The following is a 27363-nucleotide window of genomic DNA, read 5'->3' as shown; positions in this document are numbered from 1 at the left end:
CGACATTCCTACCAGAAGTTACAAGCAGTTTTATCTGTTTCCTCTTCCTAGGAGCAGTTTTTTCTGTGTTTTATTCAAAAATTGCAATAGAGCGCAATTTTGAGTTTTAAGGTTTGGTTTTTTCACTAGATCGCAATTTCTGCCAGTCCTGATGTGTGTGCCAAGTTTGGTGAGTTTTGAAGCATTTTAAGGGGGTCAAATTACAGCTCAAAGAGGCAAAAATTGCGTTTTTTTCAAAAATGTTGCTTTGAATGAGTTTTTGCAAAATTTCTGTTGATTTTGGGTATAGACGTTTTTTATTGGAAATGTAGGTCTTAGTCAGACCTACACAGAGGTTTTTGTTTCATGTCTCTACGACATTCCTAACGGAAGTTACAAGCAGTCTGTTTTTTGTCTCTTCCTAGGGGGCGTTAGCGCGCAATTTTCATTTTTGGGGTTTGGTTGCTTAATAAGTTGGTCTGCCGCTCCATACCGATGTGAGTGTCAAATTTGGTGAGTTTTGAAGCATGTTAAGGGGGTCAAATTAGGGTGCGAAGGTGCGAGCGCGCCTTGGGTTGCTGCCCCCGAGCCCCAGGGCTTAAGACGCCTTCGTCCCACTATTTAATGCATTGTGAAAGTAATGCAGTTGTTGTATTGAAGTGAAAATATCTAGCTTCCTGTTGATTTTTGCCAAAGTATGTTAAATATTCAAATGTAGGTCTAAGTCAGACCTACATAGTGGTTTTTGTTTCATGTCTCTACGACATTCCTACCGGAAGTTACAAGCAGTTTTGTCTTTTTCTTCCTAGGAGCAGTTTGTCTGTGTTGTATTCCTAGGGGGCGCTAGAGCACAATTTTGAGTTTTGGGGTTTGGTTTTTTTATTAGCTCGCAATTGTTGCCAGTCCTGATGTGTGTGTCAAGTTTGGTGAGTTTTGAAGCATTTTAAGGGGGTCAAATTACAGCTCAAAGAGGCAAAAATTACATTTTTTATGAAACTTTGCGCAAGGCATCTTTGAAGGCGCGTAAAATCAAAACCTTAAAACTTATCAAAACTTTGATCCATACTTTTATTCAGAAGGGTCCAAACTCTCTCCTGAGCGAGTTTGAAGCCGAAACGACAAACGCGCTCAGAGGAGATAACTTTTGAAGAAAGGTGACGTTTTTTCACAAAACTTTTATTTTGAAGGGGTAATTGCCAACTTCCTGTTGATTTTTTCTGCTAGCTGTCGATTATTAAAATGTAGGTCTAAGTAAGACCTACATAGAAGTTTTTGTTTCATGTCTTTCCGACATTCCTACCGGAAGTTACAAGCAGTTTTGTCTGTGTTTTCTTCCTAGAAGCAGTTTTTTCTATGTTTCATTCAAAAAATTTTGTAGAGCGCAATTTTGAGTTTTATAATTTTTTTTTTTCGTTAGATCGCAATTTCTGCCAGTCTTGATATGTCTGCCAAGTTTGGTGAGTTTTGAAGCATTTTAAGGGGGTCAAATTACAGCTCAAAGAGGGAAAAATTGCATTTTTTGCAAAAATTTTGCTTTGAAAGGGTTTTGCAAAATTTCTGTTGATTTTAGGTATAGGCATTTCTAATGGGGAATTTAGGTCTTAGTCAGACCTACATAGAGAATTTTGTTTCATGTCTCTACGACATTCCTAACCGAAGTTACAAGCAATTCATTTTTTGTCTTTTCCTAGGGGGCGCTAGAGCGCAATTTTGATTTTTGGGGTTTGGCTCCCTAATATGTTGGGAAGAAACTCCTCACCGACGTGTGTGTCAAATTTGGTGAGTTTTGAAGCATGGTCAGGGGGTCAAAATACAGCGCATAGGCGAGTATGCGTGCGGAAGAAAGAAAGAATAATAAAACGCTACAGATTCAATAGGGTCCTTGCCATGGCAAAGGACAGAGTCCTTTGCTGGCAGTGCGGACCCTAATAACTAAAAACTTGTATAAAAACAAGTGATTCAATTAATAAAGATTTCTCCACATAGAAGTAATCATCAACTTAAAGTGTCCTCTTTGGGGATTGTAATAGAGTCATGAACTTCATTCTAAACATTTCTTCACAAAAAAAGAAATCTTTAACATCAATATTTATGGAACATGTCCACAAAAAATCTAGCTGTCAACACTGAATATTGCATTATTTCATTTCTTTTCACACTTTATCAACTTACATTCATATTTGGTTGAAGTATTATTCAATAAATATATTTATAAAGGATTTTTGAATTGTTGCTATTTTTAAAATATTTTTTAAAAATCTCACGTACCCCTTGTCATACCTTCAAGTACCCCCAGGGGTACACGTACCCCCATTTGAGAACCACTGATCTAGTGTGTGTGTGTGTGTGTCTTCAATGCTAATAATCTGTGTGTATTTGTTGATCTAGTGTGTGTGTGTGTGTTTGTTGATCGTGTGTGTGTTTGTTGATCGTGTGTGTGTGTGTGTGTGTGACTTCAATGCTAATCTGTTTGTTGATCTAGTGTGAGTGCGCGTGTGTGTAGCTTCAATGCTAATCTGTGTGTTTGTTGATCTAGTGTGTGTGTAGCTTCAGTGCTAATAATCTGTGTGTGTTTGTTTATCCAGTGTGTGTGTAGCTTCAATGCTAATAATCTGTGTGTGTTTGTTGATCTAGTGTGTGTGTGTGTGTAGCTTCAATGCTAATAATCTGTGTGTATTTGTTGATCTAGTGTGTGTGTGTGTGTCTTCAATGCTAATAATCTGTGTGTATTTGTTATCTAGTGTGTGTGTGTGTTTGTTGATCGTGTGTGTGTGTGTGTGTGACTTTAATGCTAATAATCTGTGTTGATCTAGTGTGAGTACATGTGTGTGTGTGTAGCTTCAATGCTAATCTGTGTATTTGTTGATCTAGTGTGTGTGTGTGTGTGTGTGTGTGTGTGTGTGTGTGTGTGTGTGTGTGTGTGTGTGTGTGACGTCAATGCTAATCTGTTGATCTAGTGTGAGTGCGCGTGTGTGTAGCTTCAATGCTAATCTGTGTGTTTGTTGATCTAGTGTGTGTAGCTTCAGTGCTAATAATCTGTGTGTGTTTGTTGATCCAGTGTGTGTGTGTGTGTGTGTAGCTTCAATGCTAATAATCTGTGTGTGTTTGTTGATCTAGTGCGTGTGTGTGTGTGTAGCTTCAATGCTAATAATCTGTGTGTGTTTGTTGATCTAGTGTGTGTGTGTGTGTGTGTGTGTAGCTTCAATGCTAATAATCTGTGTGTATTTGTTGATCTAGTGTGTGTGTGTGTGTGTGTGTGTCTTCAATGCTAATAATCTGTGTGTATTTGTTGATCTAGTGTGTGTGTGTGTGTCTTCAATGCTAATAATCTGTGTGTTTGTTGATCTAGTGTAAATGCGTGTGTGTGTGTGTAGCTTCAATGCTAATAATCTGTGTGTGTTTGTTGATCTAGTGTGTGTGTGTGTATACAGTGTTAATGCAAATCAACTGTCTGCCTGCAGCTTTAATGCTAATGAGCGCTGCTTGTAGCAACACAATACATACATTAGAACACAAATGTGAGCAACACATTTAACTTATAATAATAATAATAATAATTCACCCCTATACAATATTCTGCCCTAATACTGTGCAATACTACCCTTTGAGGCAATATGTCCGACACTGATTATTTATTACTTAGGTACTCGTCTTGTTCAGTATATTGTATTACTACAGTGTTTTGTATATTGTACAGGATTGCTTATTTTTATTAGATAGTAGTCTGTTTATTTCAATTTTTAGTTTTTCCTTTATTACCTCTTGTGTTATTTATTTTTACCCCATATTTGTTCTCACCAACGCACCTTAAATTGCAGTCCTTAATCTCATTATGTGCAAATATGACAAAGTCCATTCTATTCTATTCACTAGGTTTGCAATGCGAGCTATGTGCTAACATTACATTTCAACATTTTTGTGGTTAGCATAGTCACTGATGGGAAAGACTAAAATGATGAAACTTACCACCCCTATCTGTGACTCTGAGTGGGCTTTTATTTAAGATGTGTAGCAAAGCCTGCTTTCTTCTGAAGTGTTGGGGGATAAAAAGACACATTTAACATAAGGGAGCTTTATAAATGTTTGCGGTTTTGTTTTTAGCCACATTATGAAGGATTTGGGGATCCAATACTTCACCATGAGGGACATTGACAGACTTGGCATCCAGAGGGTCACGGAAGTCGCTCTGGACCACGTGCTGGCGAGGTACACAACAATAACCATAAGCAAACAACAACTGCAACATTAACCGCTCACTTCCTAACAACAGAAAACAGAGACCAATTCACCTGAGCTTCGACATCGATGCCTTCGACCCGTCTCTGGCTCCCGCCACGGGGACGCGGGTGAACGGAGGACTGACCTACAGGGAGGGCATCTACATCACAGAGGAAGTTCACAACACAGGTACTAAAGACTTGTAAAGATGCCTCAATTAGGTGGAACTCTGAGTGTCATCTGGGAGGTGGCAGGGTCCTCCATCCTGGAGCTGGTCTTGTTAATACAAAGCCCGTTTGCATAGGAGTCTGAAAATTGTGTTAGATGTAAATATAAACAGAATACAATGATTTGCAAATCATTTTCAAGCCATATTCAGTTGAATATGCTACAAAGACAACATATTTGATGTTCAAACTCATAAACTTTATTCTTTTTATGCAAATAATAATTAACTTAGAATTTCATGGCTGCAACACGTGCCAAAGTAGTTGGGAAAGGGCATGTTCACCACTGTGTTGCATCACCTTTTCTTTTAACAACACTCAATAAACGTTTGGGAACTGAGGAAACTAATTGTTGAAGTTTAGAAAGTGGAATTCTTTCCCATTCTTGTTTTATGTAGAGCTTCAGTCCTTCAACAGTCCGGGGTCTCCGCTGTCTTATTTTAGGCTTCATAATGCACCACACATTTTCCATGGGAGACAGGTCTGGACTGCAGGCGGGCCAGGAGAGTACCCGCACTCTTTTTCATTTTTTTTACAAAGCCACGCTGTTGTAACAAATGCTGGATGTGGCTTAACATTATCTTGCTGAAATAAGCAGGGGCGTCCATGTAAAGACGGCGCTTAGATGGCAGCATATGTTGTTCCAAAAGCTGTATGTACCTTTCAGCATTAATGGTGCCTTCACAGATGTGTAAGTTACCCATGCCTTGGGCACTAATGCACCCCCATACCATCACACATGCTGGCTTTTACACTTTGCCTCGATAACAGTCTGGATGGTTCGCTTCCCCTTTGGTCTGGACGACACAATGTGGAATATTTTCAAAAACATTTTAAAATGTGGACTCGTCAGACCACAGAACACTTTTCCACTTTGCATCAGTCCATCTTAGATGATCTCGGGCCCAGAGAAGCCGGCGGCGTTTCTGGATGTTGTTGATAAATGGCTTTCGCTTTGCATAGTAGAGCTTTAACTTGCACTTACAGATGTAGCAACAAACTATTTAGTGACAGTGGTTTTCTGAAGTGTTCCTGAGCCCATGTGGTGATATCCTTTAGAGAGCGATGTCGGTTTTTGATACAGTGCCGTCTGAGGGCTCGAAGGTCACGGTCATTCAATGTTGGTTTCCGGCCATGCCGCTTACGTGGAGTGATTTCTCCAGATTCTCTGAACCTTTTGATGATATTATGGAGCGTAGATGTTGGAATCTCTAAATTTCTTGCAATGTCACTTTGAGAAAGGTTGTTCTTAAACTGTTTGACTATTTGCTCACACAGTTGTGGACAAAGGGGTGTACCTCGCCCCATCCTTTCTTGTGAAAGACTGAGCATTTTTTGGGAAGCTGTTTTTATAGCCAATCATGGCACCCACCTGTTCCCAATTAGCCTGCACACCTGTGGGATGTTCCAAATAAGTGTTTGATGAGCATCCCTCAACTTTATCAGTATTTATTGCCGCCTTTCCCAACTTCTTTGTCACGTGTTGCTGGCATCAAATTCTAAAGTTAATTATGTTGTTAATGTTAATGAGTTTGAACATCAAATATGTTGTCTTTGTAGCATATTCAACTGAATATGGCTTGAAAAGGATTTGCAAATCATTGTATTCTGTTTATATTTACATCTAACACAATTTCCCAACTCTGTAGTTTGGCTAAGCAGAACTTCCTGGTCTTGTCCACATGCAGGTCTGCTGTCAGTCATAGATCTGGTGGAAGTGAACCCCGTCCTGGTGTCCTCGCAGGAAGCCGTGGAGGCCACCGCCTCCCTGGCCGTGGACGTCATCGCATCATCTCTGGGACAGACGAGAGAAGGCGCTCACGTGGTCATAGACGAGATCCCTTCGGCGAAGGAGGACGACACGGAGCAGCTCTGCCTCTGAGGACCCTCACAATCCGCCGAGACACAAACATTCCAACGTGTTGCGTTCAAGGCTGCTACAAGTCCAAGGAGCAGAGCCTCGTTTGCTTTAATTTAGCTGTACTCTCTCCGATGTATTTAACCGTGAAAAGTATTTGACTTGAAAGGTTTGCCGTGACCTAATTTAGACAGAAATAGGAGCACAACCTACTAATTTATTTTATATTTATTATCATTAATTGTTTTACATGAGAATGTGCTCGTCTCAAAAGGTGTTTTTTTTAGTGAAAACTAGCAGTCATAAGTTTGCACTTTTGGACCAGCAGTTGTTAGAGTTGGCTTGACATCTTCATCATAGCTGGGACTAAGAAAGAAAATGCTAGCGTCCAGCTTTGACCATCAAAGGCTGGCTGATGTGGTCACTGAACTAAGTCAAGCACTTGACATTTGTTGGTGTTCAAAAGCAGACCTTCTGGTCTTCCACGTGCTACCATTGTCATTTTTGACCTGTCAACAGAGGAGTTTGTTCTCAGAGCTTCCACAAAGTTCACTCTAATAACCACTACTTTTTATACGCTGTACAATATACAGTACAGGCTTAGGTTGGACACACCTTCTACTAGTTCAATGTGTTTTCTTTATTTTCATGACTATTTACATTGTAGATTGTCACATCCAAACTATGAATGAACACATGAGTTATGTACTCAACAAAAAAAAGGTGAAATAACTGAAAACATGTTTTATATTTTCTTCAAAATAGCCACCCTTTGCTCTGATTGCTGCTTTGCACACTCTTTGTCGTTCTCTCCATGAGGTAGTCACTTGAAAAGTAAGGTCTTCTCTTCAAACAGAAATATATTGTTTGACCCAAGAATGACAAAAGCAAAGAGGAAGCAGGACCAGAATTCCCTCCATGCGACCTTTTTTTCTGAACTGTTTACGACCCCCAACCCTTTGAAAGCAGCTATTGACATGTGGTCAGAGAAAGTCCAAATACAGGAGGAGGTATACAACGGTGGTAGAGGGGTTAGTGCGTCTGCCTCACAATACGAAGGTCCTGAGTAGTCCTGGGTTCAATCCCAGGCTCAGGGTCTTTCTGTGTGGAGTTTGCATGTTCTCCCCGTGACTGCGTGGGTTCTCTCCGGGTACTCCGGCGTTCTCCAAAGACATGCACCTGGGCATAGGCCCCTCCCACCTCCAGAGACATGCACCTGGGCATAGGCCCCTCCCACCTCCAGAGACATGCACCTGGGGATAGGCCCCTCCCACCTCCAGAGACATGCACCTGGGGATAGGCCCCACCCACCTCCAGAGACATGCACCTGGGGATAGGCCCCTCCCACCTCCAGAGACATGCACCTGGGGATAGGCCCCACCCACCTCCAGAGACATGCACCTGGGGATAGGCCCCTCCCACCTCCACCTGGGGATAGGTTGATTGGCAACACTAAATGGTCCCTAGTGTGTGAATGTTGTCTGTCTATCTGTGTTGGCCCTGTGATGAGGTGGCGACTTGTCCAGGGTGTACGCCGCCTTCTTCCCGATTGTAGCTGAGATAGGCACCAGCGACCTCAAAGGGAATAAGCGGTAGAAAAATGGATGGGTTTTCCCTTCACAGGTGTGCTTGAAGCTCAAGGAGAGAATGCCAAGAGTGTGCAAAGCAAAGTGTGGCTATTTTGAAGAAACTAAACAAGTTTTCAGTTAATTCACCTTTTTTTTGTGTGAAGTACATAACTCCATGTGTTCATTCATAGTTTACATGTGACAATCTACATGGAAATAAAGACAACATTGCAGTGAATGAGGAAGTGTGTCCAAACTTTTGTCCTGTACCGAATATGAAGTGTAGTTTTGCAAATTTTAGCGAAAATCCGACCAAGATGAAACCATCTTTAATACTTTTTGAGTAGCAGGTTAGGTGTTTGAGTCTGGATCTTGGACATTGACCAACAAGAGGCGGCGGGTACTTTGAGGAAACTTTATTATTTCTGCAAGCATTGATGATTATCAGATTGATTAAAGGAATGGCTCGTTCAACGTCCGGGGAAACAACTTCCTTTGCTGTCATGAATCATTGCCTCCAACAGATATAAAGATGTGTTTCCACTCAACTCATAAGCTTAGAAGATTCTAACTAAAACGAGGGTCGGCAACTCGCAGCTCTTTGGAGCTTTTTTAAAAAAATGTATGACAAATGGAAAAAATATTTGTTTTAATATGGTTTCTGTCGGAGCACAAACATGACACAAACCTCCATAATTGTTATAAAACACACTGTTTATATTAAACATGCTTCACTGATTCCAGTATTTGGCGAGCGCCGTTTTGTCCTACTAATTTTGCCGGTCCTTGAACTCACCCTAGTTTGTTTACATGTACAACTTTCTCCGACTTTCTAAGACGTGTTTTATGCCACTTCTTTTTCTGTCTCATTTTGTCCACCAAACTTTTAACGTTGTGTGTGAATGCACAAAGGTGAGTTTTGTTGATGTTATTAAATGGGTTGTACTTGTACAGCGCTTTTCTACCTTCAAGGTACTCAAAGCGCTTTGACACTACTTCCACATTTACCCATTCACACACACATTCACACACTGATGGAGGGAGCTGCCATGCAAGGCGCCAACCAGCACACATCAGGAGCAAGGGTGAAGTGTCTTGCTCAGGACACAACAGTACTAGGTGGGATTTGAACCAGGGACCCTCGGGTCGCACACGGCCACTCTTCCACTGCGCCACGCCGTCCCTATTGACTTATGTGGAGTGCTAATCAGACATATTTGGTCACTGCAAGCTAATCGATGCTAACGTGCTATTTAGGCTAGCTGTATGTACATCATTATGCCTCATTTGTAGCTATATTTGAGCTCATTTAGTTTCATTTAAGTCCTCTTAAATCAATTTATATCTCATGATTCACAATCTGTACATAATACGGCTTTTAAAAAATGTTTGCGGCTCTAGACAGATTTGTTTTTGTATTTTTCGTCCAGTATGGCTCTTCCAACATTTTGGGTTGCCGACACCTGAACTAAAACGATCGCTTCTCAAATCAGCGTACACTCATTTTTGTCTTACGATGGTTGGAAAAACAAGAGTTCTGTTCCTGTAAAATATTGCTAGTGAGTAAAACACTATTATAGTGTTTTGACTATTGCATTTGCTACGCCAAAAAATGGCAGAGAGCCTCGCTTCTTAACTTTTTGCTTGCAACTTTAAACAAAATTAGCCAAAAGACGTGTTTTATCTGAAAGCACTCTTAAGTTGAGGTACCGCCGTGATGAGAAGGCTGGTTTAAAAAAAAAAAAGTAGGTAGTTGTAGCCACATTCTGCAAAAAATTGCACAATTGATAGTATTGCAAAAATAAAAATAAAAACATTTAAAAAAAGTGGAATGAGGTGAAATCTAATGAGAAAAAGCGGCAATGTTGACACAAAGCTGCCGTGCAGGCAGTTTTTTGTTCCTCTTGTCTTTATTTTCTTTTTTTTCCATTGCTCCAAAAAAATCTATCTTATAATGAATTATTACTTAAAAATTATCACTTTAAAATGTTTTATGTGGAAAAAATATTGCATATGTTAAGTGGTTGCCATATAAAAACATCAAAGTTTTGACAAAAGAGCATAAAACGAACAAAATAGTAGATCAAACTTAAAATCGACAGATAAATTTCAATTTAAGTGTTAAATGTAAAAAAAAAAAACTAATACAAATGCATCACTTTATGAGTGGGGAACCTTTCGGATCTCAAATATATTTAGTAGGATTTTATTGAACTTTTCACTGTGATTACTCAAAAATATTAAATCATTAAAATCAATGGTGTCCTGCATTATTGATCTTTGAGGGCTTTAATTGCTAAATAAAGGAACTCTCCTGAAGGAATCAATAAAGTACTATCTATCTATCTAAATACTGCATATTTCAGTTTTACTACAAAAAAACAAAGTTGTCTTTGACAGAAAAGGCATAAAACCTTATTTGTTTTACTTTATATCAACCTCAAGTTGATATAGAGATTTACTGTAAGCATTAAATTTAAAAAAATAATAATTTGACTTATTTTTAACATTTTAGTGACTGAAACCCTCTATGCTCCGCAGGAGCCCTAAGGATGAAAAAAATCCATATATTTTGTTATGGTTTGAAAATAAAAATATCAAAATAGCCCCTGCATGCTAAAATTTTTCCGTGTGCTGAGGAAAAAGTTTGGACACCCCTGTTGTAGTCTTTAAACAAGCAAAAGAAGCAAGCATGCATTTCACTGCAGTGCCTACACAACATTTAGTAAGAAGAATAGTGGCTTGTGTTATCACAGCTGAGAATTGCAAATCACAATTAAGTCTGCTTTGTGGTCTTCGACTGAGGAAGCATAAAAAGCATCAATCAGCAAGTTGGTGATTACCTCATCGAAGCTGCTGAGCCAATCAGATGTCTTCAAGCAGGCTTCCAGTTTGTGCATCCTGTGGTCTGTCTTCCCAGGGGTAAATGTTCTCATTGTCCCGTGGTGGTTTGGTCCATGAGGAACTCCAGCATCCTCCTGACAAGCCGGGTGAAGATTTGACCTTTCAGACCTGGTCAGGACTCCTGTTCTCATCGGCGGAAGAATTTGAGGTAGACGACAGCGGCCAGGATGGCGACTTCCATCAGGATGATGACGGCCAGCAGGAGCTTGTTTGTCATGAGCCTAATGGAGGTAGTGTCAGTAAATACTGTGCTGCTCCCATTTACAAACCCCGTTTCCATATGAGTTGGAGAATAGTGTTAGATGTAAATATAAACAGAATACAATGATTTGAAAATCCTTTTCAAGCCATATTCAGTTGAATATGCTACAAAGACAACATATTTGATGTTGCAAATAATCCTTAACTTTAGAATTTGATGCCAGCAACACGTGACAAAGAAGTTGGGAAAGGTGGCAATAAATACTGATAAAGTTGAGGAATGCTCATCAAACACTTATTTGGAACATCCCACAGGTGTGCAGGCTAATTGGGAACAGGTGGGTGCCATGATTGGCTATAAAAACACCTTTCACAAGAAAGGATGGGGCGAGGTACACCCCTTTGTCCACAACTGCGTGAGCAAATAGTCAAACAGTTTAAGAACAACCTTTCTCAAAGTGACATTGCAAGAAATTTAGGGATTTCAACATCTACGCTCCATAATATCATCAAAAGGTTCAGAGAATCTGGAGAAATCACTCCACGTAAGCGGCATGGCCGGAAACCAACATTGAATGACCGTGACCTTCCATCCCTCAGACGGCACTGTATTAAAAACCCACATCAATCTCTAAAGGATATCACCACATGGGCTCAGGGGACACTTCAGAAATCCACTGTCACTAAATACAGTTGGTCGCTACATCTGTGAGTGCAAGCTAAAGCTCTACTATGCAAAGCGAAAGCCATGTATCAACAACATCCAGAAACGCCGCCGGCTTCTCTGGGCCCGAGATCATCTAAGATGGACTGATGCAAGGTGGAAAAGTGTTCTGTGGTCTGACGAGTCCACATTTGAAATTGTTTTGGAAATATTCGACATTGTGTCATCCGGACCAAAGGGGTACCGAACCATCCAGACCGTTATCGACACAAAGTGTAAAAGCCAGCATGTGTGATGGTATGGGGGTGCATTAGTGCCCAAGGCATGGGTAACTTACACATCTGTGAAGGCACCATTAATGCTGAAAGGTACAGACAGGTTTTGGAACAACATATGCTGCCATCTAAGCGCCGTCTTTTTTATGGACGCCCCTGCTTATTTCAGCAAGACAATGCCAAGCCGCATTCAGCACGTGTTACAACTAAGTGGCTTCGTAGTAAAAGAGGCGGGTACTTTCCTGGTCCGCCTGCAGTCCAGACCTGTCTCCCATGGAAAATGTGTGGCTCATTATGAAGCGTAAAATAGGACAGCGGAGACCCCGGACTGTTGAAGGACTGAAGCTCTACATAAAACAAGAATGGGAAAGAATTCCACTTTCAAAGCTTCAACAATTAGTTTCCTCAGTTCCCAAACGTTTATTGAGTGTTGTTAAAAGAAAAGGTGATGTAACACAGTGGTGAACATGCCCTTTCCCAACTACTTTGACAAGTGTTGCAGCCATGAAATTCTAAGTTAATTATTATTTGCAAAATAAATAAAGTTTATGAGTTTGAACATCAAATATCTTGTCTGCTCGGTAAGAGGACCAACAAATCAGGACTTGCACTTACCGCCGAGACATAGAACGAAGGATCTTTCTTGACCGACTGAGGTTCTCTCCTGTATTCACCAACTACAAACAAAAGAACATCATCAATAATAGGAATATTTCCCACATTCCTAATATTTTACCCTTTGGAGTTTAATGAGGACCTTTTAGGTACATTGCTGCTCTATTTTTGGCTTCAACTTGGATGTTGTTACTTAGAATGTAATGACTGTTCCTAAAAGGGTTTATTTCTTCTTCAATTTGAATATTTTTTCTTTTAGTTCTTTCAAAGATCAGTGATAATAATAATAATTAAAGCTGCAAGCAGAGATGGACAGGACCGACTTTCGCTGGTGTTTCCTGCCTTTACCCATTCAACATATCTTTACCTGCACTTTACCTACCTTCTCTGTATCCTGGAGTCAAACTGGTGCTTCTTTCTGTCACCCATACACGCTGGTGCTTCCTGCCATCACCCAGACAACATATCTTTACCTGCACTTTACCTACCTTCCCTGCATCCTGGAGTCAAACTGGTGCCTCCTTCTTTCACCCAGTCAACATATCTTTACCTGCACATTACCTACCTTCTCTGCATTGTGTGGTCACGCTGGTGCTTCCTGCTTTTAAGCAGCCATCTTGAGACGGCAGCAACGCAGCGGTTCTTTGAAGGCTCGCAAAATCCAAACCGGAGCAGTTAATAAAACTCTTTCTGCAACTTTTAATCAGAAGGGTTCAATCTCTTTCCTGTGCGAGTTTGAAGCCGACACAAGAAACGCGCTCAGAGGAGATAACGTTTGAAAAAAGGTGACCGGTTTTTACAAAACTTTTGTTTTGAAGGGGTAATTGCCAACACTCTGTGGATTTTTGCTGAAGGATGTCAATGAATGAAATGTAGGTCTAAGTGAGACCTACATAGAAGTTTTTGTTTCATGTTTCTACGACATTCCTTCTGGAAGTTACAAGCAGTTTTGTCTGTGTTTTCTTCCTAGGAGCAGTTTTGTCTGTGTTTTATTCCTAGGGGGCGCTAGAGTGCATTTTTTAGTTTTGGGGTTTGGTTTTTTTTTATTAGACCGCAATTTTCGCCAGTCCTGATGTGTGTGTCCTGTTGTGGTGAGTTTTGAAGCAAATTACAGCTCAAAAGAGGCAAAAATGAAATTTTTTAGGAAACTTTGGTTTTGAAGGGGTTTTTGCCAACTTCTTTTTGATTTTTGCTGAAGGATGTAAATGAATGAAATGTAGGTCGAAGTCAGACCTACATAGAGGTTTTTGTTTCATGTCTCTATGACATTCCTACCAGAAGTTACAAGCAGTTTTGTCTGTGTTTTCTTCCTAGGAGCAGTTTTGTCTGTGTTTTATTCCTAGGGGGCGCTAGAGTGCAATTTTGAGTTTTGGGGTTTGGTCTTTTTTTATTAGATCGTAATTTTCGCCAGTCCTGATGTGTGTGTACAGTTTGGTGAGTTTTGAAGCAAATTACAGCTCAAAGAGGCAAAAAAGAAATTTTTTAGGAAACTTTTGTTTTGAAGGGGGTTTTGCCAACTTCCTGTTGATTTTTGCTGAAGGACGTGAGTGTATGAAATGTAGGTCTAAGTGAGACCTACATAGATGCTTTCGTTTCATGTCTCTACGACATTCCTAACGGAAGTTACAAGCAGTTTTGTCTGTGATTTTTCCTAGGGGGCTCTAGAGCACAATTTTGAGTTTTGGGGTTTGGTTTTTTTGATTAGATGGCAATTTTCGCCAGTCCTGATGTGTGTGTCAAATTTGGTGAGTTTTGAAGCATGTTAAGGGAGTCATATTACAGCTCAAAGAGGCGGCGGTATAATAATAATAATAAAAAAACCTTAGAAATACAATAGGGTCCTCTGTCCCAAAGGGACATTTGGTCCCTAATAATAATAATACCACCTTAACATGTGACAACCAAACAATTACACAGGGCAAATCGGTAAAGAGTCTGGCTATTATCGTCCACCCAACTCTGTCCTTTGAGTCACACATCCAGAGCGTTACTAAAACGGCCTTCTTTCATCTCTGTAATATCGCTAAAATGATCATTATTCATGCGTTCGTTAAGTCTTGTCCCGATTACTGTAACCTATTATTTTGGGGTCTCCCTATGTCTAGCATTAAAAGATTACAGTTGGTACAAAATGCGGCTGCTAGACTTTTGAGAAGAACAAGAAAGTTTGATCATATTACGCCTATACTGTATATACCTTTATATACATATATACATACATATATACCTATACTGTATATACCTTTATATACATATATACATACATATATACCTATACTGTATATACCTTTATATACATACATATATACCTATACTGTGTATACCTTTATATACATATATACATACATATATACCTATACTGTATATACCTTTATATACATATATACATACATATATACCTATACTGTATATACCTTTATATACATATATACATACATATATACCTATACTGTATATACCTTTATATACATACATATATACCTATACTGTGTATACCTTTATATACACATATACATACATATATACCTATACTGTATATACCTTTATATACATAAATATATACCTATACTGTATATACCTTTATATACATATATACATACATATATACCTATACTGTATATACCTTTATATACATATATACATACATATATACCTATACTGAAAAACCTTTATATACATATATATATACACCTATACTGTATATACCTTTATATACATATATATATACACCTATACTGGCTCACCTGCACTGGCTTCCTGTGCACTTAAGATGTGACTTTAAAGTTTTACTACTAGTGTATAAAACACAACACGGTCTAGCTCCATTAAACATAAACAAAGACTAAATAGCAGCAGGTAAGAAAAGTGACTTTTGTGTCGTCTGATCCCCTTCAAGACCACCCGAACTGACCCTGTTCCTGCTGCGGTCGAGTTGTTCCCGCTGTTCTCCCAGCTCCTCGATGATGTCCGTGCCGATGTGCTCCGTCTCGGCGGCCAGGCGCTGACTTCGCTCGATGCTCTGGCTGGCGTTGTTCAGAGACTGGGTGCCCTGCAGGAGCAAGGCCCTCTGCGACTGCAGGTGTGTCTGCACAGGGGGACAAAGACCCGAATTCAACACAATTGTTCTCAGGGCGACATTTACAGAAAACTAAGAAAGGGAGGCCAGACTTCTCCCTTCACCATTATTATTTCGAGAACCAGCATTCTCTAGTGCGGTGTTTTTCAACCACTGTGCCGTGGGAGATTATCTAATTTCACCTATCTGGGTTAAAAGTATTTTTTGCAAACCAGTAATTAAGGTCTGCAGATTATGTGTTGTTGTTGCCTGTCGGTTTTATCTAGAACTGTGTAATACTCTTCCATATCAGTAGGTGGCAGCAGGTAGCTAATTGCTTTGTAGATGTCGGAAACAGCGGGAGGCAGTGTGCAGGTAAAAAGGTGTCTAATGCTTAAACCAAAAAATAAACAAAAGGTGAGTACTCGTAAGAAAAAGCATTGAAGCTTAGGGAAGGCTATGCAGAACCAAACTAAAACTGAACTGGCTACAAAGTACACAAAAACAGAACGCTGGACGACAGCAAAGACTTACTGTGCAGCGGTATAGCTCGGTTGGTAGAGTGGCCGTGCCAGCAACTTGAGGGTTGCAGGTTCGATTCCCGCTTCCGCCATCCTAGTCACTGCGGTTGTGTCCTTGGGCAAGGCACTTTACCCACCTGCTCCCAGTGCCACCCACACTGCTTTAAATGTAACTTAGATATTAGGGATGCACCGAAATGAAAATTTGTGGCCGAAGCCGAATAAAAATTGAACGCTTGGCTGAAGACCGAATAATGAATGCAGTTTTTCATAATTTTTGTAATATTGCATAAATAGCCTAGAATAAATATTTAGACATGTTTTTCAAATAAAGTAATTTTTTATTGAATATTGACATTTTTTTAAGATTCCAGTAGTCTTTGCTTTTCAAAAAAAGCACAAAGTTTTTCATTTATATTAGGCCTTCAAACAAAACATGCATTCCAAAAAAAAATAAAGTGCATTAAAGTGGATAAACCCACAACAAATGAATTATTGTCCTTTTGGCAAAAGTCTGCTTAGCCACAGTAGATATGCTAATAATGTAAACAGAAGGCTCAAGTAAATCTCAATTAAGTGTGTGCTTGTAACCTCATACACTTATACAGGTACACAACATATCCCAACGTCACCGCGTCAAAAAATTGCGTCACACGCCACTATTCGGCCTTGTTTTTAACTCATTCCACCGAGGGCCGAATGTGGCTTTTTTTGCCATATTCGGCCGAATATATTCGGTTACCGATTAATCGGTGCATCCCTATTAGCTATCGGGTTTCACTATGTAAAGCGCTTTGAGTCACTAGAGAAAAGCGCTATATAAATATAATTCATTTCACTTCAAAGACGGCGTTTACAATGTAATGTACATCCGAACATGACAATCAACAATATCCCCACACAGAAGGATAACAACAACTGAAATATTCTTGATTGCTAAAACACAGAAGATGCGGAAAATATCGCTCCAAGAAAGACATGAAACTGCTACAGGAAAATACCAAAATAAAAGAGAGAAACCAGCAAAGTAGGAGCGCAAGACAAGAAGAAAAACACTACACACACGAAAACAGCAAAAAAGCCCAAATAAGTCAAGGTGTGATGTGACAGGTGGTGACACTACACCTACTTTGAGAGAAGAGCTATATAGCAGGAGTCGGGAACCTTTCAGGCTGAGAGAGCCATGAAAGCCAAATATTTAAAATGTATTTCCGTGAGAGCCGTATAATATTTTTAACACTGAATACAACTGTCAGGTTCAAACACAGATGACATCTATTAAACAGACAAGAAGCAAGGAATTAAACAGAGACAGGATTCCATTTAGCTCAATGAGGAGAAAGGTGTAGACATGTACACTTGTACAGTGACGTCTACGCCTCCTCTTTTATTTGGACTTTCCCTGATTACAACAACTAAATGCTTGCATCGCTTATTCTTTTTAATAACATTGTTATTCTGAACGTAACCAATAATAAATCAAATACTCTAGACCATTAATGCGACTTCTTGAAACGGATGGATGGATTCAAATGCATGAGAATGTTTTATATTTTGAACGTTATTTTTAACACTGATTACCAGCGGAATTATTAATTACTTCTCGCGTTAAGCAACGTCGGCTAAGCTTGATCAGGGAGCCAGATGCAGTCTTCAAAAGAGCCACATCTGGCTCTAGAGACATAAGTTCCCTCCCCTGAGCTATAGTCTTGCATGCTTGCTTATGCTTTAAAGTCACATCCAACAATTACCACAACCACTTTTTACTGTCAACTGGGTTTATTTTTTTCATGATTTCTGCTGGTGGTGCGCCTCTGCATTTTTTCAACGCAAAATATGTGCTTTGTCTCAAAAAAAGGTTGAAAAACACTGCTCTGGTGGACATTTGCTGTTGGTCTATTTTGAGAGAGAATAAACACAACCCTGTCGGGCAAAAGACTATTGCAAAGCTTCCAGGAGGTTTAAAGTCCTACTGAAAGCCACTACTAGCGACCACACAGTCTGATAGTTTATATATCAATGATGAAATATTAACATTGCAACACATGCCAATACGGCCGCTTTAGTTTACTAAATTGCAATTTTAAATTTCGCGCGAAGTATCCTGTTGAAGACGTCGCGGTATGATGACGCCGGTTGTAGCGGACATTTTTTTCCAGGCCCGATCCAAGCTATAAGTAGTCTGATTTAATCGCATAATTCCACAGTATTTTGGACATCTGTGTTGCTGAATCTTTTGCAATTTATTCAATTAATAATGGAGACATCAAAGAAGAAAGCTGTAGGTGGGAAGCATTTAGCCTTTAGCCACACAAACACAGATGGTGTTTCCTTGTTTACATTCCCGAAGATGAAGCTTTACTATGGATCAGAGCGGTCAAGCGAACATGGATCCCGACCACATGTCAACCGGCAGGTTTCAGTGAGAACATTGTGGTAATAAGTCGGCTCTTACCGTAGTTATGAGCGGAGCTTGCGTCCTCCTGCAGCTGCGGACTATTACCTTCTCCCACCGGAGACACTGGCGGTCACCACACCCCTCCGACTTTCATGTACCATATAATCTCACTAAAACACTAACAACACAATAAGCAGATAAGGAATTTTCCAGAATTATCCTAGTAAATGTGTCTAATAACATCTGAATCGCTCTCACTGCAATCGCCCTTTTTTTTGCAACACATGCCTATACGGCCGGGTTAGTTTACTAAATTGCAATTTTAAATTTCGCGTCAAGTATCCTGTTGAAAACGTCGCGGTATGATGACGCTTGCGTTTGACGTCACCGGTTGTAGCGGACATTTTTTTTCCAGCCCAATCCAAGCTATAAGTAGTCTACTTTAATCGCATAATTCCACAGTATTTTGGACATCTGTGTTGCTGAATCTTTTGCAATTTGTTCAATTAATAATGGAGACGTCAAAGAAGAAAGCTGTAGGTGGGAAGCTTTTAGCCTTTAGCCACACAAACACAGATGGTGTTTCCTTGTTTACATTCCCAAAAAGGAAGCTTTATTATGGAACAGAGCGGTTAAGCGAACATGGATCCCGACCACATGTCAACCGGCAGGTTTCGGTGAGAAAATGGTGGTAATAAGTCGGCTCTTAACGTAGTTATGAGCGGAGCATGCGTCCTCCTGCAGCTTCGGACTATTACCTCCTCCCACCGGAGACACTGGCGGTCACCACACCCCTCCGACTTTCATGTACCATATAATCTCACTAAAACACTAGCAACACAATAAGCAGATAAGGAATTTTCCAGAATTATCCTAGTAAATGTGTCTAATAACATCTGAATTGCTCTCACTGCAATCGCCCTTTTTTTGCAACACATGCCTATACGGCCGGGTTATTTTACTAAATTGCAATTTTAAATTTCGCGTCAAGTATCCTGTTGAAAACGTCGCGGTATGATGACGCTTGCGTTTGACGTCACCGGTTGTAGCGGACATTTTTTTTCCAGCCCAATCCAAGCTATAAGTAGTCTACTTTAATCGCATAATTCCACAGTATTTTGGACATCTGTGTTGCTGAATCTTTTGCAATTTTTTCAATTAATAATGGAGACGTCAAAGAAGAAAGATGTAGGTGGGAAGCATTTAGCCTTTAGCCACACAAACACAGCCGGTGTTTCCTTGTTTACATTCCCGAAGATGAAGCTTTACTATGGATCAGAGCGGTCAAGCGAACATGGATCCCGACCACATGTCAACCGGCAGGTTTCGGTGAGAAAATGGTGGTAATAAGTTGGCTCTTACCGTAGTTATGAGCGGAGCTTGCGTCCTCCTGCAGCTGCGGACTATTACCTCCTCCCATCGGAGACACTGGCGGTCACCACACCCCTCCGACTTTCATGTACCATATAATCTCACTAAAACACTAGCAACACAATAAGCAGATAAGGAATTTTCCAGAATTATCCTAGTAAATGTGTCTAATAACATCTGAATTGCTCTCACTGCAATCGCCCTTTTTTTGCAACACATGCCTATACGGCCGGGTTAGTTTACTAAATTGCAATTTTAAATTTCGCGTCAAGTATCCTGTTGAAAACGTCGCGGTATGATGACGCTTGTGTTTGACGTCACCGGTTGTAGCGGACATTTTTTTTCCAGCCCAATCCAAGCTATAAGTAGTCTACTTTAATCGCATAATTCCACAGTATTTTGGACATCTGTGTTGCTGAATCTTTTGCAATTTGTTCAATTAATAATGGAGACGTCAAAGAAGAAAGCTGTAGGTGGGAAGCTTTTAGCCTTTAGCCACACAAACACAGATGGTGTTTCCTTGTTTACATTCCCAAAAAGGAAGCTTTATTATGGAACAGAGCGGTTAAGCGAACATGGATCCCGACCACATGTCAACCGGCAGGTTTCGGTGAGAAAATGGTGGTAATAAGTCGGCTCTTAACGTAGTTATGAGCGGAGCATGCGTCCTCCTGCAGCTTCGGACTATTACCTCCTCCCACCGGAGACACTGGCGGTCACCACACCCCTCCGACTTTTAGGTACCATATAATCTCACTAAAACACTAACAACACAATAAGCAGATAAGGAATTTTCCAGAATTATCCTAGTAAGTGTGTTTAATAACATCTGAAGTGAATTGTGAATTATATTTATATAGCGCTTTTCTCTAGTGACTCAAAGCGCTTTACATAGTGAAACCCAATATCTAAGTTACATTTAAACCAGTGTGGGTGGCACTGGGAGCAGGTGGGTAAAGTGTCTTGCTCAAGGACACAACGGCAGTGACTAGGATGACGGAAGCGGGAATCGAACCTGCGACCCTCAAGTTGCTGGCACGGCCGCTCTACCAACCGAGCTATGCCGCCCTGAATCGCTCTCACAGCAATCGCCCTTTTTTTTCTAGTCCTTCACTCTCACTATCCTCATCCCCGAATCTTTCATCCTCGCTCAAATTAATGGGGAAATTGTCGCTTTCTCGGTCCGAATCGCTCTCGCTGCTGGTGGCCATGATTGTAAACAATGTTCAGATGTGAGGAGCTCCACAACCCGTGACGTCACGCGCACATCGTCTGCTACTTCCGGTACAGGCAAGGCTTTTTTATTAGCGACCAGAAGTTGCCATTCTTGTTTTATGTAGAGCTTCAGTCGTTCAACAGTCCGGGGTCTCCGCTGTCCTATTTTACGCTTCATAATGCGCCACACCATGTTTCCTTGTTTAAAATTATGGATCAGAGCGGTTAGGCGAACATGGATCCCGACTACATGTCGACCGGCAGTTTTCGGTGAGAAAATTGTGGAAATAAGTTGCCTCTTACTGGAGATCAGCGGAGCCAGCGTCCCCCTGCAGCTGCCGTGAAATTCTCTCAGAGACTTTGGCGTCAACACACCCGTGGCCACACACCTCTGACTTTCAGGTACCATATAATCTCACTAAACACTAGTAACACAATAAGCAGATAAGGAATTTTCCAGATTTATCCTAGTAAGTGTGTCTAATATTATCTGAATGGCTCTCACTGCAATCGCCCTTTTTTTTCTCCTAGTCTTTCACTCTCACTTTCCTCATCCACGAATCTTTCATCCCCGCTCAAATTAATGCGGTTATTGTCACTTTCTCGGTCTGAATCGCTCTAGCTGCTGGTGGCCATGATTGTAAACAATGTTCAGATGTGAGGAGCTCCACAACCCGTGACGTCACGCGCACATCGTCTGCTACTTCCGGTTCAGGCAAGGCTTTTTTATTAGCGACCAAAAGTTGCCAACTTTATCGTGGATGTTCTCTACTAAATCCTTTCAGCAAAAATATGGCAATATGGCGAAATGATGAAGTATGACACATAGAATGGTTTGAATAAGAACATCTCATTTCAGTAGGCCTTTAAATGTCAATGCTAGGATCTGACACGGTTTACACTGGTCCAAGTTCCTTCATGCAACAGGAGTGCTCGAAAGTTCACAATAATTTGTCGGTGTTAAGTTTTGAACTGAACTCGGAGGACAAGTCTGGAGTCATGGCCCTGCATTTAGCAATGAGTCAACAATGAGGACTCTATCAGAGCAGATCTCATGATCATTGTCACATGAATACCCAGATGTTTATCACCCTCAACAAGTATGTTTGCATAAATCAAGGGGTGTCCAAACTTTTTCCACTTAGGGCCGCAGACTGAAAAATCAAAGCAAGCGGGGGCCATTTGGACATTTTGTTATTTTAAAAAGCAATACAATATATGTATAACCAATATACATTTAGGCCTCCACTCAGGCTTGATCCCGGGGACTTCAAAGGGTTTTTGTCAAAAAAATATAAAATATGTGTCAATATTCAGTATTATTTTGTTGTATCATTATTCAAGTTTTACATCTCCAGATCTGTCAATATAATGATTTTAAAGATTTAAGTTGTATGCTCTTTTTGTCAAAGAAAACCCTGTTTTTTGATGGAAAAAAACCCCCACAAAATATGCAATATTCCATCCATCCATCCATTTCCTACCGCTTATTCCCTTTTGGGGTCGCGGGGGGCGCTGGCGCCTATATCAGCTACAATCAGGCGGAAGGCGGGGTACACCCTGGACAAGTCGCCACCTCATCGCAGGGCCAACACAGATAGACAGACAACATTCACACACTAGGGACCATTTAGTGTTGCCAATCAACCTATCCCCAGGTGCATGTCTTTGGAGGTGGGAGGGGCCTATCCCCAGGTGCATGTCTTTGGAGGTGGGAGGGGCCTATCCCCAGGTGCATGTCTTTGGAGGTGGGAGGGGCCTATCCCCAGGTGCATGTCTTTGGAGGTGGGAGGAGCCTATCCCAAGGTGCATGTCTTTGGGGGTGGGAGGGGCCTATCCCCAGGTGCATGTCTTTGGAGGTGGGAGGGGCCTATCCCCAGGTGCATGTCTTTGGAGGTGGGAGGGGCCTATCCCCAGGTGCATGTCTTTGGAGGTGGGAGGAAGCCGGAGTATCCGGAGGGAACCCACGCAGTCACGGGGAGAACATGCAAACTCCACACAAAAAGATCCCGTGCCTGGGATTGAACCCAGTACTGCAGGAACTTCGTATTGTGAGGCAGACGCACTAACCCCTCTGCCACCGTGAAGACCATATGCAATATTATCACCCAATATTTTTTTAATGTGGAATATTTGATTGGAGCATTAAAATAGTCAATAACTCCTAACACCATTGATTTTAATTCATTATTATTTTTGAGCAATGACATTAAAAAACAAATCACACTAAAATAATTGGGGATCCAAAAGGGTCCTACTCATTAAAGTGTTAGAAAATAAATCATATTTTTTTTACTGTTTACTTTTAACACAATAATCTCGAAATCATCTTCAAATCTATCTGTCAATTATAAGTTTTATTGTTGTTTATGTTTTTTGTTTGTTCATTTTAGGCCCTTTGAAAAAACAGCTGAGTTTTTTCTATGGCAAACAAAATATGCAACATTTTCCCCAAAAAATATCTCAAAGTGGAATATTTAACGTGACGTAATTGGAGCCTTGAATAGGTCAATAATTCAGGATGACATTGATTTTGATTCATTATTATTTTTTAACCCTTCTATTATGTTGAGGGTCAATTTGACCCATTTCAGTTTTTGTGTTGATCAAAGTACTGGTTATCCTTTCTTTTTCTTGCTGAAATTTGGTGAGTTTTCTTCATCTCGGGTCATGAACTGGTGTGTAAAATCTGGACACTTTGTTGTGTAGTGGAATGTCTTGCAGAGTTTGTATACAAAGATGATGTTGCGGGTTATTTTGACCCAGACGCTTTAATATGGGTAAATAGCCAAAATAAACCTGTCTCTTTGATGTACTTTTTACTTTGATGTACAATTGTTTGTATTTTGATTGCCTCTGAGACCCAGAGCCAGGTGTGTGAAGAGAGGGAACTTTCTCACACTTGTCCTTGTCACTGTTCTCATGTCATCTCTTTGACAAACTCACCAAAAAATGCGCTCCAGAAGGATGACATCTGAGGAGACAAAGACAAGTGTGAGAAAGTTCCCTCTCTTCACACACCTGGCTCCGGGTCTCAGAGACAATCAAAATACAAACAATTGTACATCAAAGTAAAAAGTACATCAAAGAGACATGTTTATTTTGGCTATTTACCCACATTAAAGCGTCTGGGTCAAAATGACTCGCAACATCTTTTTATACAAACTCTGCACAAACATTCCACTACACAACAAAGTGTCCAGATTCACACACCAGTTCATGAGCCTAGATGAGGGAAAAGTCACCAGATTTCAGCAAGAAAAAGCAAGGATAACCAGTACTTTGATCAACACAAAAACTGAAATGGGTCAAATTGACCCTTAACATAATACAATTGGAATAAAAAATGTATTGTATGTCACTTTCTAAATGTTTATATAACCTAAAATAAAATTGTTATTGGTTTAACCTATTTCTATTTTTTAGGGGCGGCATGGCGTAGTGGGTAGAGCGGCCGTGCCAGAAACCTGAGGGTTGCAGGTTCGCTTCCCACCTATGGACATCAAAGTCGCTGCCGTTGTGTCCTTGGGCAGGACACTTCACCCTTTGCCCCCGGTGCCGCTCACACTGGTGAATGAATGATGAATGAATGATTGGTGGTGGTCGGAGGGGCCGTAGGCGCAAACTGGCAGCCACGCTTCCGTCAGTCTACCCCAGGGCGGCTGTGGCTACTGATGTAGCTTACCACCACCATTGTGTGAATGAATGATGAGTTCCCACTTCTCTGTGAGCGCTTTGAGTATCTAACAATAGAAAAGCGCGATATAAATCTAAACCATTATTATTATTATTATTTTCTTGACTGTTTTGAGTGCATTTACACAGTACGGGTCAAAACGACCCGCAACATAATCAATGTCATTTTTTCCCAACATAACACAAGGGTTAAAGAAAGAAACAGCCTGCATGGCAGCTTTGTATTATTAGAGTCAACATTGTTACATTTCACCCGTTTGCTCCTTTATATCACTTTTTACGTTTGAAAACATTTTCAATCGTATTTTTAAAATGTGCCGTGGGGCCGTTAAAAAAACGGCCCCCGGGCCGCACTTTGGACACCCCTGGCGTGAGTGTATTCCATTCCCACCGCTGACAAAAATCCCAAGCTGACGTGTCCACGGTTCCAAACTCACACTTTGCTGGTTTTGTGATGAATAGACGCCATCCGACTTCGCAGAACCCGGGTTAGAGTTCTTCATGTCCCTCTGCAGCTTGGCCAGGTCCCGTTGGTACAAGCGCAGCTTTGTCCTCATCGGATTTTTGAAGGACTGCGGCGCATCCTGCAGCTCGTCTTCCATTCCTTGCAACTGAAATGACAGGCTGTTATTGTGTCTTACAAAACCCCAAAGCAGTGAAGTTGCTACCTTGTGCAAATTGTAAATAAAGACGGACTAAAATGATTTGAAAATCCTGTTCAATAGATACTCAATTGAATCAACTGCAAAGACTTTGTTCTTCTGCTTCGTCGCTGTTACGTTTTTGGACATTACTACTTGCCGTAGTTTTGATGGGAATGTGGCTGTTGTGAGAAATAGTTCCGTGCCTGCCTACTTTATGGGTTATAGATAAACCTATGGATAACGGAGACATATATATAATAGTCTCCTTTTCAGGCACGCCCCCAATATTGTTGTCCGGGTGGAAATCGGGAGAAATTCGGGAGAATGGTTGCCCCGGGAGATTTTGGGGAGGGGCACTGAAATTTGGGAGTCTCCCGGGAAAATTGGGAGGATTGGGAAGTATGCTAAAATCCAACATGACTGTGCACCAGTGCACACAAAGCAAGGTCCATAAAGACATGGATGACAGAGTCTGCTGCAGATGAACTTGACTGGCCTGCACAGAGTCCTGACTTGAAACAGATAGAACACCCTTAGAACGGCGACTGAAAGCCAGGCCTTCTCGACCAACCGCTTTTGGAAGAATGGTGGAAAATTGCTATAACGACACTCCGCAACCTTGTGGACAGCCTTCCCAGAAGAGTTAAAGCTGCAATGGCTGCAAAGGGTCATATTGAACCCTGTGGGTTAGGAATGGGTTTGTACTTCAACTTCATATGTGGGTCAAGGCAGGTAGCAGGTAGCCAGATACTTTTGGCAATACAGTGTAGATCCGTGACGTTCCAAGAGCTAGCTTCTGTAGCCGAGGATCGGACCGCCAAGTTCCCTGCCGCCCAGCTCGCATTGTACCCGACCTCTATGGCCCTGCTATGGGTGGTGAGCCCATTGGAGGGGTGACTCTAGTTGCTTGCCATCCTGCCCCACCTCCGGACCTGGCTCCAAAAGGGGGGCCCCGGTGACCCGCGTCCAGGCGAGGGAAATCTGGGTCCTTCATTGTTATTCCTCATTGAGGTGTTCGAGATGCTCTTTGTCTGATCCCTCACCTAGGACCTGTTTGCCTTGGGAGACCCCAACAGGGGGCACGGAAGCCCCCGGACAACATAGCTCCTTGGATCATTGGGACACTCAAACTCCTCCACCACGATAAAGTGGCAGCTCAGAGAGGAGAGCCAGATGAGATGAGGTGGTTGGGGCTTCTGGTCAGGATGCCACCCGAACGCCTCCCTAGGGAGGTGTTTCGGGCAAGCCGGACCGGTAGGAGGCCACGGGGAAGACCCAGGACACGTTGGGAAGACTATGTCTCTTGGCTGGCCTGGGAACGCCTCGGGACCAAGAGCTGGACCAAGTGGCTGGGGAGAGGGAAGTCTGGGCTTCCCTGCTTAGGCTGCTGTCCCCGCGACCCGACCTCAGATAACCGTTATCATGACTTTCATAAAGATTGTGAAGGATAGGCGACATAACAACAAGATAGTGACAGTTTCTACAGCTCTTGTGTTCCATATTAGATGATGCAGGTGAACTTATTGAAGTGTTAGCTGACTAGCATTAGCTAGCTAGCTAACAGTTGTCATTAAACAAAGAAGGCGGCTCACAATTTCCTCAGCCTCGCCCTTCCTCTCCTCGAAGGCCCTCAGCAAGCTCTTCTTCTCCTCTGCAGGCACACAAAACACACACGTTGAAGTTAGAAAGGTAAACAACTGCTGTTTAAATGTGTTTACCTGCATGGCTTCTTAGCAGCCGGGCCGGCATCAGCTTCAACTCTTCAAACAATGACTTGTACATTTCATGCAACTTCTCAAACTCCTCCGACGACATCTTTGTGACTCAACGTTGGCTTACTTTTTCTTTAATGGAAGATTTAAGACAAGTAAGTGCCACCGATAGCTTAGACATTTGCCTTCGTAAACAAGCCCATAGATATCTACGAGCTAGACAACCACAGACATGTTATAAG

General features: G+C 41.3%; 2 protein-coding genes across 2 annotated transcripts in view; one reads left to right on the top strand and one right to left on the bottom strand.

Moving 5' to 3' along the window:
• Positions 1–8339, top strand: part of arg2 (arginase 2) — a 26018-nt gene extending 17679 nt beyond the window's left edge. The window contains exons 6-8 of the mRNA XM_061893924.1: positions 4081–4185; positions 4250–4386; positions 6113–8339. Coding sequence (XP_061749908.1) covers positions 4081–4185; positions 4250–4386; positions 6113–6306 — 436 coding nt within the window. The 3' untranslated portion in view covers positions 6307–8339. The remainder of the gene's footprint in view (positions 1–4080; positions 4186–4249; positions 4387–6112) is intronic.
• On the bottom strand, positions 8252–27363 carry vti1b (vesicle transport through interaction with t-SNAREs 1B). Its single transcript, XM_061893928.1, has 6 exons — positions 27128–27363; positions 27002–27060; positions 25203–25376; positions 15421–15594; positions 12510–12571; positions 8252–10975 (listed from the first exon to the last, which is right to left on the bottom strand). Exons 1-6 carry the CDS (start codon positions 27222–27224, stop codon positions 10882–10884), a joined length of 660 nt encoding a protein of 219 aa, XP_061749912.1. The 5' UTR covers positions 27225–27363; the 3' UTR covers positions 8252–10881.

This window comes from Nerophis ophidion, linkage group LG03, assembly GCF_033978795.1.
Source record: "Nerophis ophidion isolate RoL-2023_Sa linkage group LG03, RoL_Noph_v1.0, whole genome shotgun sequence".
NCBI lineage: Eukaryota > Metazoa > Chordata > Actinopteri > Syngnathiformes > Syngnathidae > Nerophis > Nerophis ophidion.
The sequence above is the reverse complement of the archived record's forward strand: the minus strand, read 5'-3'. Positions and strand labels throughout refer to the sequence as shown.